Below are 19,753 nucleotides of genomic sequence, written 5' to 3'. Positions count from 1 at the left end.
TCCCCTAAATTATATTTTACAACAGCAGCTTTAAGTGTCCATATTCTATGAGTCAAATAAATCTTTCAGGAAAGTCTATGAATATTGTACAACAGATCATGTAAATCATATTTATAAATCATAAATCACAATATATTCTACTCTGCTCTTGATGGATGGCTTTTCAGTATGCTGTTCACAGATGCCATTGACAGCTAATGGGTATTCATACTGTTTGAATAGTTCTGTCATCATGCTGCTATTTTGACTTTCCTTAATTCTGTGGAAGTGTCATTAAGTCTTTTCCAGTATTTTCTTTCTATTTCTATCAGTGATTGTCACCTTTCTTGGACTTACTGGGGCCTCACTGGGCTCAACTTTATATTCAGCATCATTTGTCTTCTTTTTTACCCTCCTGCAGTAGATGTCAATAAAAACTCGGTATCTGCCATCCACATTTGTTAATTTTATAACAATATTTCCCATGCTGAGCAGAGGAAATAATGGATGGACTATGATAAAGACCAAGGCAATTAAGTGGTAAACAGATGGGATGAAATCCTGGCTCCACTAAAATTAATAACAAAACAAAAACACCCATTGATGTTGGCAGGTTGTTTTAACAGTAGATTGTTTTCTGTTGCCTTTCTACTTCCAGAATATTTCTTTTAGAAACAGACCCAAACTAACAATGCGTTTTGCATCTATGTGATGACTAGAAACATAACCCTCGATCAGAATGTTCTCAAACATGGAATTTTAAAATACAGATCTGAACCTAAACTTTCCAAACTTTGTACACTTTTTTAACTATTGTATTTTTTGCATATAGCGTGTCCCCTTTTATAGTATGCACGCTATTTTTGGAAGGCCCCACAAAGAGAAAAAGCAAAAGAAAAAATACATACCTACAAGTGAGTGATTAAGGTCAGGGGTTTCTGGGGCTAGGGGAGCATGCTGGGGCTGGGACCCAATCCTGAATGCCAGCACTGGAACCACAAGGCAGAATATGATCCAGCATGCTGGTGCAGGGGCCATGTGGTGAGTTGAGTACCCTGTCTAGGCTCCAGACCCACATTCTGGATCCAGAGATGCCAAGTTTGAGACTGTGCTCTGGCTCTGGGGTTCTGAATTGTGTTGGACCTGGCCTGTGGCTTTAGAGCCAGAGCAAAGTCCTGGACTCACTGTACAGCCCCAGCATGCTGATGCTGGAGCCATGTGGCCCCATGCTGGGTCTGAAATTACAGCCAGTCTGGACCCTGCGTAAGTCCAGGACTACGTGCCCCAGAGCCAGTGGTTCCACATGCATTGTGCCAGGTCCACCCCACCACATGCCTCTGGAGCCAGTACATGGGGTTGGACCTGGCACTCTGGCTAAGGACCAGCCCCATGAGTGAGAAATTGGGTCATGGGGGCCGGGAGGGAGTAGTGGCAGTGTTAATTGCTATGGCTCCCAGAGCTGCAGTGATTAACCTGCCACTGTTCCATTTCCCCTCCCTCCACCAAATTTTTGGAGCTATGGGGTACTCTTTTCCTAGAATATAACACACATCCTGTGTTTCCCCAGTTGGTTTTGTGAGATAAGGTGTGGGTTATAGGTGAGAAAATATGGAAATTAAGAGAGAAGGGACTGTGTTGTGAACTCAGATTTTGGATTTGAGATTCTGATTCAAGCTCCCATACACTTTTTTTTTTTTTTTTGCAATTCAGGCATGCCTTCCAATTCCCTTTACTGGTTCAGTGTTTCTTCAAATACAAAAATGGCTTGCAATTAAGCCAATAACTGCTGTAAAACATAGCACTTCTGTATGCAATATGAAAATCTTCACTTTTTCTCCTGGTTACACAGCTAAAATGACCTACTTCTTCCTGCCTCCTGGCATATTCCAGTTTTCACTGACATTACTGGTTCCATTGCCTGTGCTTCCAGTCCAGCCTCCTAATTGGCTCTATAACATTGGTCCTCTCAGGTAGGAGACAGGTCAAGGCTGTCCAACTTCAAAGCAGCTGGGTAGCACACCAGTGGAGTCTGCACACAATGTGGACTGCAAGAGTGGACCATGGCCCTGTGCCACATGACATGGATAATTCCCCCAACAGCTGCTGCACTATGCTGTGTGACCGTTCCCTCTCCACCACTACACCATACTGTGTGGGCCTTTTCCCCTGTCCCTGATGTGCTGTAGCCTGGGCTCTACTCGGTGCCCCAGCTACAGACTGTCAGCACCATGTACCATGCTGTCCCACCCAGCCCTGCCTCCTTAGGCAACAGCAAGAATCAGAAAGCTGTAGGCCTTGCTCGAGCATTGATCAATACATGCTGCTCACACAAAGGCTTTGCTACAGCATTGGCCAGAGTCGGCCTTCCTGCATGAACTCCTCACATAAACAAACTTGGCATGTGGACCAGATGTGCACTCCTGCCAAGAGATGGGAGGGAGAGATGATGGTGCAAGGTAGGATAGTCCAGTACCAGGGTGATAAGGCTGAAATGGTAACACATAGGTCAGAATGTGAAACAAGCCCCTGCTACAGGATGGTTTGAGATGTAGATGGAGTGCAATATGTAATTTGTTCTGATCAGTGTATAAAAGGTAAATTGGAAAGGAGGGAAACTTTGTAGGGAGCCTGGGGGAGCCTGCATGGTGTTGTACTGACTCCTTGTCACAGGTACAAATGCCTCAGCTCCTTGTCTGGTGTACTTGTTAGGCCAAAACGTGTGCTGGTAGACAATAAATCTGGGTGTGCTGGTAGACAATAAATCTGGCCAGATTTTTAGCACCAAACGGAGCCTGTGGTCATTCTTTAAGACATGATTAGTGTTGGGATCTTTGGACTACAACTTTGCTGGCACCACAGTTTCTGAGACTAATAACACTGGACGTAGACAACAGCAACAACAATACTGAAAACCCCAGACAACTAGGAAAGGGAGAGGGAGACCCGAGATCTTGGCTGGTGCTGCATCTGGGACAACAGGGAGAGTGGTGGGAGCCTGGGGGATGCATGTTAATTTTAACTTTGTCCAGTTCTGGGCACTGCACTTCAACAAGGACATGGAAAAGCCTGAGAGAGTCCAGAGAAGAGCCACCTGTATGATCAGAGACTTGCAAGCCATACAAGGAAAAGCTGAGGGACTTGGGTCATTTCAGCCTAAAAAGAGAAGGCTGAGAGGGGACTTGGTTGCAGCTTACCACTACATCACGGGAATACATCAAGGGCTCAGTGAACAACTGTTCACCAGGCACCATTGGGAAACACCAAGAGTAATGGCCACAAACTCCTGGAAGACCGTTTCAGGCTTAACACTAGGGAAAACTTCTTCACAGTCAGGGTGTCCAGACTGGAATAAACGCCCTCCAGAGGTGGTGCAATCACCTACCTTGGAAATCTTCAAGAGGAGACTGGATGGTCACCTGACCCCAGTTGTCTTTCCTGCCTAGTGCAGGGGGGCTGGACCTGATGATTTTGTGAGGTCCCTTCCAGCCCCTAACAATTTATGAACCCCTGGGGGACTGCATGGGCCACCAGTTGGACAGCCTTGAGATAGGCAACTATTATATCCTTTCAGTTAGTTTCTCTTTCTAAGGAACTGTTTAAAGTTTACATAAAGAGAAACATGTTTAACTCTTTTCAGTAACTTGAATGATAGATTTCTTGGATAAACTGGCAAGTACAATCATGCAGCAACTGTCTTTTTCAACATTTCAGAACTTTCAATGCTTAAACACGTTTAGCATTTTCATAACAGAGAAGGGAGAAAGCTACAATTTAAAAAAATACCTTAGTGGCCTATATGAAATGGATACTGTCTTTGTGCTCTTATTTTAAAGCCATAAACATTACAAATGTATAGCTCAGATTAGGGCTACCCTTCCAGTGCCTGGCATAACATGAGTCATAAATCTTTGTAAAAGAGCACATACCTCAGATCAGATACACATGAAAATTTAAGAGACCTTTGACAGACAAGGTTCTTTGGGTGAATCTGATATCTTTTATTAGACGAACTTAAATAGTTGGAAAACAATTCTTAAGCAAGCTTTTGGGTTCAAAAACCCTTTGTCAGGCTAAGGAAGTTTCAGCAGTTGGTGTGTGCTCTTCCTGCATGGAATGAAAAGTAAAGAAGCCAGAGGCTGGGCTGGTATGTATACAAGACAGGCAATTAATGAAAATGTAGATTGAGGAGTCAATGGGTGAGACAGGCTGGGGGCGGGAAGAGAGTGAAGGGGGATGAATAGTGAAGAGATACCCAGGGAGGCAGATGTCAGGCAGGTTATGCAAAACCTGCCAACACATCTCTACCACCCCCACAATTACTACACCCCTCAACAGAGCCATCAGCATTCCTGGATCTTACAGCTGCACCTCCAGAAATGTAATATATCTCATCCAATGCACCACATCCCCAGATAGAAAATATGTAGGAGAGACCAAACAACAACTGCGCACCAGAATGAACGCACCCCGGAAATCTATCAAAGACAGGAATACCCAATTACCTGTGGGGGCACATTTCTCACAAGAAAACCACTCTCTCTCCAGTCTCTCAGTCCTGATCCTCAAAGGAAACTTACAAAACACTTCCCAGAGACGAGCCTATGAACTCCACTTCACCAACCTCCTGGATACTAAAAATCATGGACTAAATATAGACATTGGATTTATGACACATTATAACCTGCCTGACATCTTACTGCCCAGGTATCTCTCCACTATTCATCCCCCTTCACTCTCTTCCCCCCCCCCCCCCGCCCCCAGCCTGTCTCTCACCCATCGACTCCTCAATCTACATTTTCATTAACTGCCTGTCTTGTATGCATACCAGCCCAGCCTCTGGCTTTTTTTACTTCTCATTCCATCCAGGAAGAGCACACACCAACTGCTGAAACTTCCTTAGCCTGACAAAGGGTTTTTGAACCTGAAAGCTTGCTTAAGAATTGTTTTCCAACTATTTAAGTTCGTCTAATAAAAGATATCAGATTCACCCAAAGAAGCTTGTTTGCCTATGTCCTTAGACCAACACGGCTACAACCTACAGCCCTGGAGACCTCTGAAGTACTTCCCAGTCTTCTAATCTTCACTAGTCCTCAAAAAATGAGACCAGATTCAGTTATACAGGATAGAAAGAACCAAACCAGAAAAAGCCATATAATGTAATAGAGGTGATAGCTTTTATTAGATCAACTAGATTTTTGCAAAAAAAATTTCTTTAATTCTTTAATTTCTTTAATTTTACAAAAATCTAGTTGGCCTAATAAAAGATATCACCCCTACCACGAGTTTTAATTCCTTTTGCCTCTAGACCAATACAGCTACAACCTGGATACCTGAAATAATGTAATATGAATGTGAACAATATATACAATCTTTTTCAACAGGTTTTCAATGACAGATTTTCCAGATCAAGAATGAAAGACATTCATCATTAAAGAGTGCATTAAGGACAAGCTTTCTGAGTGGAAGTTTGATTCCCCCCAAACATTTTGTCTGAACTCTTGCAAAATACAAGTGCAATGCTATCTTTTGTTATGACATGATTTTTTTATATACTGTCTCTACTATTTCCATATATACGTTTCCCCTTCAGCACTGTATCACTTATACAATAAACTCATTATCAATAATTATCTAATTAGGACAGAAAACAGGATGTGTCTAAAAAATTCATCCTGGAGAGGGAGTGCATGCCCCCCTTCGATACAGGCATAGAAAACTCAGGGTTTGGGTTAGGCTTCAAAAGGTCCCTCTCTCAGAGGAATGAAGGATTGAATTAATAAAGAAATCAAAGAGTTTGGAACAGAATCTTATCACATGTAATTACAAGTGGAAGATTTCAATCATAGTACAAAACTACTCATGAAAGAATTACTTTTTTAAACTGTGGCTGATAAGAATGAATTTAAAATCTGGACAAATTCAAAACCTTGATCTTTGCCCTTGATTTCTTGAGATGAGTTCTTCTGCAATGCCTGTAAGTTTCAAGCCATCAGTCTTGTGTTCCTATAAAATTCTGTACTACCTGAGCAGCAGTTGTCTGATTGTGAATCAAAGCCATATGTTAATATGATGCACAACTCAGAACCTATACTTATTTATAGCACCGGTTGCTTTGAACAAAAAATATTTTTTATCAACTTTACCACAGTGGAAAACAGCTGATGCTCAGTCTGACCGAGTGAACAGAGATATTTCTGTAATAACTTCAATAATCTCTCTGTAGCCTGACAGCTGGTTTGCAACAGATGTGGAACCATACCAGTCAATTGCAGTTTAAACTGGAAACATACATCTGAAGAACATCTTAAAACTTGGATTTCTCAGTTACTTTGATGTAGATATTCTTATAAACTTTCCTTTTCAGAATTGGAGTAGCTGGCGTTCTCTCTCCCTATCTCCATTTTCTTCCTTGGAGGTTCAAGCATTCAGACTACACCCTTCTTTCAAATTTTCTTGGTTGCTTTTTTCAGCTGCATTGCTACACATTCCCTCCTTCCTCTATGAGCATGTAATTTTCCTTTACCTGGGTACCTTGGGCCTAGCTGGCTCACTTTTGTGTGTCATCTATTCTTCCACTGCTGGAAATGTTGCCCTGAGGTCACTGAGAGAAGACTCGGTTGCATCACCTGTGTGCGTAAATGCACAGGGATTTGCCAATTCTTACTGCCTGAACATCAAGTCACAAAGAAGCCTGTGCCGCCAGAGCCGAAAAATGATCTCATAAGGAAAGAAATGAATACTTAAGTGCCAGCTGGCACTGTAACAAAAGATGCATAGGTGTAGCATGTTCTGTCAGGACGGCCTAGATTATCTGGTGCGCTGGAAGTGATGCAAACGATGTCCAAAGTCACTTTTTCTTTGATGGCATAATTGCATTCAGGCTCTGAAATTAAGTACATACCTCATGTAGACTCTTCACAAGCTTACAAACCATGATACCTACCCCAGTTTAAGCCAAACCTTCCAGGTCTTTTATAATGTCCAGTCTGGAGGTCTGAGACATTCTTATTGATTATATATCCCAGGAAGGTGAAGTGATTTATGGCAAAATGACATGTGTTTCCTTCAGGTTTAAATCCTCACCCATAAAACCTTCAAATCCTTTCCAGTTTTACCAGATGTTCTGGTGTTTTGGGGTGGGGGGCGGGATCAGGTCTCCTGTTTTTAATTCTCAAAACTGGAGTCAGACCACATACTAAACTCTGAAATGTCCCCAGTGCATTCAGAACATCTGAAATGCATTCTGTGGCACAGAAGTAATTTGTAGGATACTATAAAACTAAAACTTGTCTTGTTTACCTTTAGGTGACAGTTTAGGTGAGAGGTAAACTATGGAAATATTTTGTGTCTGATATTTTAACTAGAATGTTTTCTATTGGGGTGGAACAGAGCATCTGGGATTCTCTGTCACTTAAAGGGAGAAAAAGCTCAGGGAGAGCCCTGCAGGAGAGGCATGGCATCGCTGAATCTGGACGCCATGGAGCCCAGGTAATGAGCCTAATTAAAGAGATTTTGCAGGCATCCCTGGGGAGTCACCTGTACAGAAAGGGGCGGGGCCTGGGAGAGAAATAAGCTAGAGCTAGAGACAGGACCAGCAGGCTAGCTCCAGATGCTGAAGGGGAAGGAGCTCTGTTGTGAGTGAGCTGGATGGCTGGGACCCCACTAAGCTTGAGGACAAGTGAGAAGCTGAGGGCTGGTAGGGGACAGAGACCCAGAAGGAAGAAAGAGTTTAGGAGACAGCCAGTAGGCTGAGAGTTTGTGTTACAGCCAGGAGTTAAGCTATGGCTTATGTTTTGGTTATAGTTCTATCCGGTGGTTTGGAGATCTCATAGTGCCTACAGTGCATCAATCCCATTGGTGCCTAAGAGGCATGCAATCACTTTGAGCCCTGTCCAGGGCAGACTCAAGGCATAGACTGGGGGGTCAGAGGGCCCAAATCCTAGAGCAGGGCTAGACCTGGGGGCCCCAGGGCCCGGAGCCTGAGAAGGGCAGGATTTGGATTTGCGGGCCAGAAAGCCTGGACTTTTACATAATCTCCCCCACAATAAAACAATAATATCAATGCATGGACTGATGTATGGACTATAAGGCACAGGGGGGATGTGTAGGGTTTGTGCGTGCAATCCCTGAGCATGGCAGCGCACCCCCTGCAAAAAGGCACCACTGACACTGTCAGAGGCACCTGCGGGCTGTTGCCACTCGCCACCCCACTGCTGACACCACCGGTAGTGTCTGTGGACAGTTTGTGATCCCCACTGGCCACCAGCAGCAGGAACAGGTGGTCATCGACCCTTGGTCAGCACTCATCACCCCCAATCTGCCCCCTCCCCCCCCGACAGTGCCAGCAGCATCTGTGGGAGCTCCCCCGCTTACCACTGCTGCGCTTCTGCCACAACCGCCATGCTCCCACCACTGCCATGCCCCCCCAGCCACAAGGGACATGTGCCATTCATGATCAAGTGGATAGAAAACTGGCTGGAACATCGGGCTTAGAGGGCAGTAATCAATGGCTCCATGTCTAGTTGGCAGCCAGTATCAAGTGGAGTGCCCCAGGGTGGGTCCTGGGGCCAATTTTGTTCAATGTCTTCATCAATGACCTGGTCGATGGCACAGTGCATCTTCAGCAAGTTTGCAGGGCAGAGACAGCAGCCCATACCGAGAGAGAGCCCAGGAAGGCTCAGCTGTCAAGAGGGGGCAGAGACAAAGGCCTCAGGGGGCAAGATGAGAAACTCAGACATGGAAGCTTGGTCCAGTACAGTGAACTGGAGCTGGAGGGGCTGTACAAGAGAAAAAGGGAGAAGGCAAAGGCCCGACACAGGAAACAATTGAGGTTAACTTAGGGACCCTTAGGTATTCTTGCTCACAATAAAATTCTAACATCAAAAGCATGGTGGGTAAGTAAGTAGGTGGAGGGCACCCTAGAGTTGAAGCTGGGCAGGGATTGTGTGGGCATCACAAGGTGTCATGGCCACCCCCAGAAAACAAGTCTCTCACAGTAGGTGGCTATCTTGAACTGTTTGAATTGTTTGTTGTAATCAATGCATCTCCTCAAGTCTCCTTCAGACTCTTTTACAGTTACTATTAAAAATACCCAAAGGGTATAAATGGGGTAATCAAGACATCTTCAAGCATATAATTTAGCTCTGTTTCATGGCTACCTAATATACCAGAGGAATTGAAAGTGAGGACTTCCTTAAAGGAAGAAAACATGGTTTAAACACAATCTAACGTTGCATCAGACCATATGTCACAAACTTTTCTTGGAGAGCACACTATTCTAAGAAGACTGACTTATGCTATCCTCAGTTATGTTAGGGCTGACCTATATTTGCTAAACCAGAGTTTATGTCCTGGGCAGCACCACATGCTTCAGCAGCTAAAGGTTTGCTGCTACTGCTGGGGGGAGATGTCACTTCCTTTTTAGCCACTAATGTGTGTTGAGCAACCAAAAGAACAGAATATTTTTAGCAGCAATAAAGGAGGCAATGTCTCCTCAGCAGCAGTGACCCAGCAACCATGTGCTGGCACCACTTCTCTGCACATCCTGCTCCCAGAGCTGGAGCCAGAGCTGCCAAAGATGCAGGGTGAGGGGTAAAATGGGAGGGTGCGGCATGACTTTAGCTCCATTCCAACCTCCTAAGCAGTGCCTAGGGCTTCTGCCCTGCTCACGCACCCCTCCTTATATTATTAAGCTAAGGGCATACATTTAACACAAATCATTTAAACATTTATCTAATTCAACCTGTGCACATTTTGAAAACAGATGCACTTGAACCAGCTTATTTCTTGTCTATAGTAAGAGGGTTTTGGACTGATTTAACTTAGTTATTTTTAAATCAACTTAAGCTGACATTTTTTTAATACAGGCAAATGCCTAAAGAATAGTATCACAGACTCTGGCAGGAATACATCTCCTTTCCTCTTCAATCAGTGTTGAATGTTGGAAGGAGCTTTGTGCATAGCAGTATTTTCTTATTTATCTCTAATGAGTCTGCTAAAGAAGGGAAAACAAAGCCTCTGTTAAATTTAGGTTTTTAATTAAAAATTGAAATTGGGAGCTAGCTGCTCATTTTTCTTTTCTAATATGTATTTTACAATTTTAAAAAACAGCTAGTAGTGTGAAATAGTAAAATAAATGGTGGCAGCTAAACCACTGAAATGTGTTAGAAATATGTCAAAAGAAACTGGAACATTACCTGGCCAAATCAGCTGTTGAGGTGAGCAGTTGCACTACAGAATGAGGATTTATTCACAACCAAACAGGACTGAAAGGACAGGCCCTCTAACTTTAGAAAAAATACACACAGCAAATGCTGCAGACTGTGCCACTTCATTACAGCAGGGCAGGGGTGCTCACCCTTGGCTCACGGTGCCATGTCATCTGCCTTCAGGGCTCCCCACAGGTCTGGAAATTTGGTAGTGGGAAATGCACACCCAGTCCATCCTGCCACACCTAGTGGGGTGGTGCCAGGCCCCAGGGCCAAATCCTGGTGTGGGATGCTGGGAGAGGGGCAAAACCAGGCCCTTATCTCAACAGGAGGGGAGGAGAGCCAGACCCCCAGAGCTCAATGCCAGTGTGCAGGGGTGGGAGGAGGTGGTGTTGGGGCCCTGGGGCCCAAACCCAGCAGAAAGAGGCACTACTGGGTTCCTGCAACACAATCCTGGTGCATGGCCCAAGCAAGGGGTGGTGCTGGGTCCCTGGCGCCAGCCCTAGAGCAGGGCTCAATCCAGCCTGAGGACCAGCCCTGTACCACTTACCTGGACAGCAGGGCCAAATGGTTGAGCACCACTGCACAAGGGTATACAGATCACAGGAAAACATACATGTTTAAGCTTTTTTAAAAATACATATCCTTTTTTCAACCTGTGAATCTTTTACATTAGATTACCTATTATAATTATTCAGAAGATTATCTTAAAAGATGCCCAATAAAATATGTCTTTTTATTTTGACAATAAAAGACATACAAATACAATTGAATTTTGTATGCCTGTCACTTAAAAAAAAGTGAATTTTACAGAATTAAATAGTATAGACTCAAGGCAAAGAAAAAGAACAACAAAGTAAAGTTACAAAGTAAAGGCAAAGAAGCAAAGCTATATTCAGACAAGACTACCAGAATTTAATAAAATTATATTTAAGTAAAAATCAAAGATCAAAGTATTAATAAAAATATGGGTTCTGAGCTTTAAAAAGGCAAAATAGGCACAATGACTCATACAATTAAATCTTAGAACTTCCATGGAATTGAATAACTACATAATAATTTGACAGCTCAGAAGGATACTTTAAAAAAGTACCAGACGTTGTCTGTTTGTACAAATAAATCTTGTTAATAAGTGATAAGAGCAGTCTTATTTGACACCTGCCTATATCAAGTGTTACTGAATGCAAGATACAACTCCACTGAAATATTACAAATATTGAGCGATCCTTTTAGAGTCAGTGAGACATAATCTCCCAATAGCATGCATATAACTGTTATTAACATTAGAAAGACTTCTGAATATTACTGGGATTTCAGAATAGATATCACAGAAAAATTAAATCCAAAGTACTTAGATTAGTGTACTATCATTGTAATATTATATACACTCAAAAAACATTTATCATTGCATTCTCCACAACAAAAAACTCTTACCTTTCTTTAGGCAAGGAAATCTGAATAATTTAACCAATCCAAAATCATCTCCAGTCACAAGCACTGAGCTACTGTAATTTCCATCTACAGAGTTGACATCTGTAATGTTAGTATATTTGGGCCAAATTCCATTCACTTCAGACCCTATCACACAGGTCCATGAAGCCCAGTGAATTCCTTTGATCTCCTCTTTGTTGGTTAAATGCTTTCCAGCTGAAAACATTCAATTTAATATGATGTTTATATATTTCAACATAAATATGCATTTTTACATTGCAGTTCTGTATTCTTCCTGAGCTTCATGTTTTTGCGTCTGTAAAGGACTCTAAGACCCATTAGTTTATTTTACACAAATAAACAAATATGATCTGTTTGGTTATGAATTTTTTCATAGCTGATCATAAAGGTCCTGACCCAGCACCATTTAAAATACTAAAAATTAATTTAGCTCAGCAGTTTATTATGAATAGCTTTCTGGAAAAATAAGCAACTAAAAAAAGGCAGTTATGTACACATGAATAGCTATTGAATTTATACCTGTTCTAAACTTAATAATATGCACTAATTCCAATTTTGAAATAGGAACTATAGTTCTAAAAATATAGCTTTTTACTCCTAAATTGACCTTCAGTTTTCCATTTCAGATTTTCAAATTGGTGCAGCAGTCTGCTTTATTGGATTATATGAGGTCAGTAAAATAAGAATATTTAGTTAATCTGTCATTATACTGTAGTTCTTGCCATTAACAGAGACTGTTTTATACTTAATGGCTTTACTCTAAATTAATTAGGTACAACATGACTTCATAGGAAGCTTTAATGTTCTCTATACATAGTGTTTGTGGGTATCTTGTACATACCAAGATAATAAAAATAATTGGGGAAAAAAGATCAGCTCACATGCATTTTGATTCATGTTTCATGAAAGAAGTAATGTAACCACTGGAATTAAAATCACAACACAAACAGCAAGAGATGATCAGTTGTATAATATCTGAAACCTCACATAATTTAAGAATTCTGTGAAGAATTGTGAAGATCTTTGAGCTAATCATACATAGAACATAATACCAATGCTGTGTGGCAGTGGTGTCCAATCTTTCAGCCCTGAGGGCTGGATGAGTGGTGTGGGGTCAGTCTGTAGGCGGATCTAGTCTCTGGGCCCAATCTATTGTGTGGGGGTCGCTGGATCAGACCTTGATCCTGGTCCCACACACTGGATCAGGCCCTGGTCCCACACATCATATTGTGCCTGTAGCCCTGGCCCCATCCACTGGACCAGGCCCTAGCTTTGGCCCCACAGATGAGACTGTGCCCGCAGCCCTACATGGTGGATCAGGCCCTGACCCTGGCCCCCTGCTCTGTATCAGGCCCCAGCTGGATCAGACTTTGGTCCCCCATGCTGGATTACATCTGGTCCCAGCCCCACATGCTAGATGGGCCCTAAATCAGTTTATATCTGCAGCCCTGGCCCCATGCTCAGGGCCATGTCATCTAGCTCACAGGTATTGAAAATTTGGTGGTGAGGGAACACTGGCAGTATTAATTGCCTCTGCTCCCCTACCACCAAATTTCCAGACCTATGGGGATCCCTGTGAGTCAGAGGACATGTCCCTGAAGGCTGGAGGATGAGCACCACGACAATAAGGGAAACATAGTGAACCTTCTTGTACATAGAATGCATACCATTATACATTACCTGTATTGTAAACCTATGAACAAAGGTCAATTAAAAATAAAGTTTTAAAATGATATTAAATGCAACTAAATGCCAGCTGGCCTGAATGCCTTTGGGCATTAGATCCAGCATTTTAATTCAAGCTCATTTGTGTGCCAGACCTAGGAATATTTGTGCAAACAATCTATAACCACTTAATGATATATTTCCTTTGTTTTTCAAAACTGTTGACTAATTAGCTTCACAGTAAAGCATCACCATCTACACATGTGCCAATATTAAGGCACATGTCAGGGACAGGACTGTCTTCCCACAGAGTCATTAAATGTGATCAAACGCACATGTAGATGCTGACCATCAGGCACAAATTGCTTCTGCCAGCCCTTCCACCACCTGACGCCAACACCTGGAGCCTGGGGCTGATCCCTGGCCAGCCCAGAGCTTCTCTGCCCCAGCTCAACTTGCTGCAGTCCTGGGTGCTCATGTAGATGCTGCACCTGAGAGCAGTTGATTCCAGCTTGAGATGCTCCGGAGTTTATTGCTGCACATTAATAGCTTGTGTATATGTACCCAGTGTGAATCTTTAGCTTTCATTCTTCCTTTCCTTTTTTGTGTCCTTCTGAAAAGTATTTAGCAGAACGCACAGATTTGTTGGAATCTGACATTGTCATACGTCTGCTGTGGCCTTGAACTTGCAACCTCTGGGCTATCAACCATGGGATAATTTGGGATACCAGGCCCACTAGATTTTATATTTAGCAGAATATTTCCAATCATTTTAATCAAAATGTAAATCTATCAATACTTTGGAAGCACTATCACTTCAAATATGTGCTGAAGAGGATCAATTTAGCTTGTAATGTATCACGAATTACTGAGGTGTTTCTTATGTGCTACTTACAGTATTATAAAAAAATCCTAAAGAACTACAGAATCATAGAAAAATGTGGTTATAAGGGACCTCAGGAGATTATCTAGTCTGGGGCTGTCAAACTCATCTGATCCTGTAGGCCAGATGAGGGGCACAGGGCCGGTCTATGGGCTGGATTGGCAAGCCCACGGTGTCTTTTATTCTTCAAGCCTAAAGAATATGCTTGAAATTTACCCAGACAACTTATTCTATCCTTTAGAAATCAAATTCTTAATAATTATGCATTAGATGGTAGGAAAGGAACACATAGCAGAAGCTATTTTTAAGCTATTCATGATGAAAATTAGTTCCTTCTTTAGTGAGTCAATCTATACTATGATTAATATGGGAACAATGTACAATATGATAAATGAAGTTAAGAAAAGGTATTTCTTTTTACAAATGCTGAAGTTTAATCTGAACTGTAAATATGTCTTCCATTAGGAAGACCCCAGCGCTCTTTCCTACCCGGGCAGGGGGTCAGACTCACTGATTTGCTGAGATCCCTTCCGACCCCAATATCTATGAATCTATAAATCTATGAAGAAAGTATAGAGATAAACAAATAACTGAGAAGTAAAATTTGAATTAGATTTGTTCTGTTTCCCCCCTTATAAGCCATCAATCTGTCCACAGAACAAAATTATTGGTAAACTTACATGGCATCCTGTAGAATAGTCGCTCTCCCGCACCATCATTGGTTTGCAAGAATTTACTATCCACAGACCAGTCAATATGAGTAATAAAACTAGATGACTTATTACATTCTCCAATTTTCTTATACCGTTGAGCAACTGCATAGACATCCACAGGGCTGTCATTAGAACCCACAGCAAGGTAAGAGCCATCTGGCGAAAATTTCATTTCATGAATTACTTCCTTTCGGTCTTTGATATGAACTACCTCTGTCATATCTCTACAAGAATGAAGAGTGAGAATATAAATTATTAATTTATGACTATGTAATCCAAATTTCAATGAATTGGCCTGAAAACAAAAGCTGAATAAACGAATGCAGCAAATTCTGTTATAAGAACTAGTGGTTTCTTCCTCTGATCTTGTCTGCCTTCTGATGGATCAAGAAAGATATAAATAATTCCTTCTCCTCTGCCTAAATAATATTTTATACTTAATTTATTTGATTTTTATGCTGCTTTCCCCAAAAAAGCATTCCCCAGAGTGTTTTTTGGTCAAAGAATTAAAAACAGCAGTTCTGGTAGATGAAAACAGACCTCTTAGAATACATTTTCCAAAAGACTTATTAGACAGATCTGGATGCCTTTCCTGTCTGTAGGATGGGTAAAATTAAATAATAATAATTAAGGTGGAGGGGAAGCAGGGAAAACAAGGAAAGAAAACTTTCCACTATCAAATATCCCAAGAAAGCTCAAAATCAAATAGAACTTGTTCTTTGACTTGCAGACACAATCTGCACATATGTAGATGCATGTATCTAATGTATACATATACACCTTTATATAGATGTGTGTGTATGTATGTATGCGTGTGTATACACACACACACTTTATATATTTATGTATATAAATCTAGTAAAGAAATAAATTACACTCATATAAGTGTGCATGTGTGTAATTTAAATTTTATTTCTTTACTGTGCTGTAGTTTTCTGGCATATAAATATAAATACACTTCATTCACTCTTGAATAATTCTTATGCACCAGAGGTGTATGTGGTGGGTAACACGCTTATGAGTCAACAGCAACAATAGATGGTAGAAACAGACTCTGGAACGCAGAGAGAATACAGATGAAGCTAACCAGGAAATAATTTTTTTCCTCATCTTCCACAAAAAAAAAGTAATTTTATTTTTTAAATTGCTAACCTCATCATTTAAAGAAGTATTTTACTGGCCTTTCAGCTAGTAATAAAAAAGCTGCCAATTAAAACAGAAATATTTTCATGAAATTTTGTGTTTCGACCAACCTTACTTTAATACTAATACGGGGGACTGTACTGCACAAGGGTAAATGCTGTTACTGAGAAGGATGGCCCATATTTTGGATTTCCCTATCATGGCTCGAAGTTAATATATCTTGAAAGTTCCAAGTGACCAAACCCATTTGAGTCGAGAAGAAGATATAATGCCAGAGGCCAGAGCTTCCCAAGTTCAAGGCCTGTGGAACTGCTAATCTAAAAGAAAGTAAAATCATGGAAAAGACAGAGAAACAGTTATATTAAGGGCTTTATAAAAACATGTTGTTGTCCTTTTAAAGCTAAAATGCCAGGCTCGTGACTTTTTCTTACCAGACTGAAATGCATCAGAATCATAAATAATGTTAGATGCCAGCCAGATTATGAACAAGATGACTGTTAGACACAGAAAAGCTTAGTAGCCAGAAAAGAAAGAACATGATCTTTTGAAAAGGTTTTAAAATATGAATATTATTTAATGATATTTTAGTCTATGCTAGTACTATTATGTGCCTGTAGTTTTAATATATTTCAGCAAACACATTAAAATGTTACAGAATTGAATACGTTGAGGCATTTAAAAATTATTCTCTAACACAAAAATGCTGACAACTCTTTCTGGGTATTTTTAACCACATTTGCTTTCCCAACCACCAGATTGTTTACAGTGCCCGAGTGTGCACATATGCAAATCTCCACAGGATGAGGAATGCCCTTGTACTTATTTTGTTGGGATATGTAGCCCACAAGGCATGCAAAGACACATTTCCTTCTTCTTATTAAAACATCTGACAAAACAAACACAAATCACACATTTTACTTTTATTATGTATTCATTTTGTAACTTGTCTTCCCGCAATCTTCATAATAAATGCTTTCTTATGGCCTTAAACCAAATTCTTTTAAATAAAGTAAGTGGTCATTTTCCCAATGCAAAGAGTGTTAAATACTAATAACATTTTATACTACCCTTGAAAACAAGAGAAATTGATGGGAAATTAGCACTTGTATTTTTTAATATTTTCAGAACATGAAGAAGAAAATAGAGATCCTTATTCTTGAGTACAATAGTACCCTTGAGTACTTCTGTCGCCCTTATAGCTCTGCAAAGAAAGTATAAAACCCCATCTAAAAATAACTGAAGTATATTACACCCATGTGATGTAGAAATCCACAACTGTATATAAGCTGCAAGGAAAAAGTTAATAAACCAAATTTTCAAATGTATGTGCTTCCATTATTCCAAATACAAAAGTGCTATGACTTTTGATATGGTATTACTGTCATTCAAGAAAATTTAAAGGGACTGTTTTATGACATGGAAAGTGAAAGCAGCACCTAATGTGCATGTGCTTGCAAGTTTTATTGATGCAGGTAAAGGGGATGTCCATCTCAAACCTATAACATCTATGAGTATAACATAAACATAATTTCTGTTCTGCAAAAATGTATTTCATTTGAATTGCAGTAAGGCACAAGGCAGAGGTCTTCACAGAGACAATGCTAGCTCTAAAATACCTGAACGTAGGCAACATTAGTGATAGTAAAAGAGGTATTTGATTTAATTTAAACCTAAATAAAACTTATAGATCAGCCTAAAAATCTAATGAGGGGTGCCTTGAGTCTAATGAGGTAGAAAACCACTCTTACAGATTGAAGTGTGAGTTTAGTTGAAACATGAGTTTACACTATTTGCAAGTCAAACATTCATGTCTTTATACACATTGGAGAAATTGTGGTCTGTGCTCAGTTCAATTCAATTTTTTTTTTTTAGATAACATACCCATTGATTTAAAAAAAGTCTCAAATCAAGGCCTTCAGGATTTGGCCTTAAATTACTAGAGAAAGAACTACCAGCCCTGAAATTCAATTTTCCTCCTCTTACCTTACTCTGAGAACGATGAAGGAGCCATCTTTCATCCCAAGAGCTAGTTGGGATCCATCAGGACTAAACGATACACTGCGTACAGCTTCCTCCATATTACAGCGAGCAATCAAGGCATGATCAGCAAGGCTCCATAACCTGCACAAAGAAAAGTTGAAACTGAAGTAAATTATTTATGATTCAGGATCTTTCCAGATTTTCAGCTAAGAAAAGAAATGCCTAATTCCACTATCTATAATATACTTACATGAAAAAGTAAATATATATGCACTATAGTATAATGTCTCCATATATATTACATATATCCACAAACACATACATTATAATATAGTTGTGGCGGAGCACCTTCGGTGCCTGCAACTTTAAGGGCGGAGAGCAGGCAGCAGGGCATCCGGCAGATGTGGGCCAGCCCTGATGAGGCAGTCACACAACTGCAGGAGGGCCCTGGGATTGGAGGAGGGGGCTGAGCAGCCTCCGTTTTAGATTCCGGCCCCCGGGGCTGAGGCAGCAGTTTGCCACTGCAACCCTGGACAGAAAGCCTCCGGGCTGGAGCTACTGCTGACAAAATCATGGAACATGCTTGGAGGTACATGGACAGGAGCTATGGGGAAGGAGGAGGCTCCAGGTCCTGGGCATCACCAAAAACTGCACTCTGCTGGGTCGGAATGGTTTGGTGGGGCTACTTGTGGCAGACCTGGCCTAGCATTCCCAAGAAATGCCAGGCCAATCACTTCCCCAGTGAAAGGCAAGTAAGGGGCACCTTATAACCCCAGCATCCACAGTTATGGGTTGAGAGATCCTGAAGTGCAGTTGATGGGCAGGGAGCCCAGAGCTGAACTGATGGCCAGGGAGCCCTGGGGTGAGTTGGTACAGGCAGGGAACCCAGAGCAGAGTGAATATTGAGAGGGCTGAGGCTCAAGGGACAGAGAACTTCAGCCAACTGGCAGCAGAGTTGTGAGGCAGAGAAGGCAAGCTGGCAGAATCCTGCCTCGATGGACGCTTGACTGTTCAATGCTGGGGCCAGGACCGGGGTGGAATCAAAAGGGCCAGGGGCCCACTGTGAGGGACACCCAGAGTCAGGGGCATGGGGCCGACTGGCCTGTGAAGATGGGGTCAGGGCCTGTGTGGCCAAAGGTTCTGGGGGTGGAGGGGCACTGCTAAGAGGGAGAAGGGTATAGGAGAGCTTGGCTGCCTAAAGGATGCCATCTGCGAGGCATGGGACATGGTAAGGGAAGGTTGGAGCTGTGTGTAATACCCTTGGCATCATGGCAAGTAAATGGGCAACCTCCCACCTGATTGACATCTTAATTTTTATCATCAAGACCTGGAAGGCAAGGAAGGTGGGCAGTTAGCTCAGAGACAGGTGGGCAGGCTAATGACTGATTGGCCCTGGGATGCCCCCCTGCTATAATATTATACATATATACTATATATCTATAGTATACTTCACTGCTTACATAAACTATTTATAATAGCTGAATTATATCAGTGAGTTTTCATGGGATGATTCCATATTCCAAATTGTCAGAATATTCCAAATTCCAATAGTTGTATACTCTGTATACAGATATAGGACTGTCTAATTTGACTCGTGTGGCTAATGCACGTAGATGACTTGTAGATCTATTTCACCATAAGATTCATAGTATGACCTGAGCAACATCAGAGTTTATATCTACTGCATGGGGTCCATTGTTGGGCCTCCCCTACGGTAGAATTTAGCTCTT

At 41.5% G+C, this 19,753-nt stretch overlaps 1 protein-coding gene across 1 annotated transcript in view; it reads right to left on the bottom strand.

The window, feature by feature from the left end:
- Positions 1 to 19,753, bottom strand: part of EML6 (EMAP like 6) — a 324,512-nt gene that overhangs the window by 140,458 nt on the left and 164,301 nt on the right. Inside the window, exons 8-10 of the mRNA XM_090049525.1 lie at positions 18,027 to 18,164; positions 14,868 to 15,124; positions 11,622 to 11,834 (exon numbers count right to left, since the gene is read on the bottom strand). Of these exons, the coding sequence (XP_089905651.1) occupies positions 11,622 to 11,834; positions 14,868 to 15,124; positions 18,027 to 18,164 (608 nt within the window). The remainder of the gene's footprint in view (positions 1 to 11,621; positions 11,835 to 14,867; positions 15,125 to 18,026; positions 18,165 to 19,753) is intronic.

This window comes from Crocodylus siamensis, chromosome 1 (genome assembly GCF_052110815.1).
Source record: "Crocodylus siamensis isolate JL-2025a chromosome 1, ASM5211081v1, whole genome shotgun sequence".
NCBI lineage: Eukaryota > Metazoa > Chordata > Crocodylia > Crocodylidae > Crocodylus > Crocodylus siamensis.
This window is presented reverse-complemented; position numbering and strand designations above follow the sequence as displayed.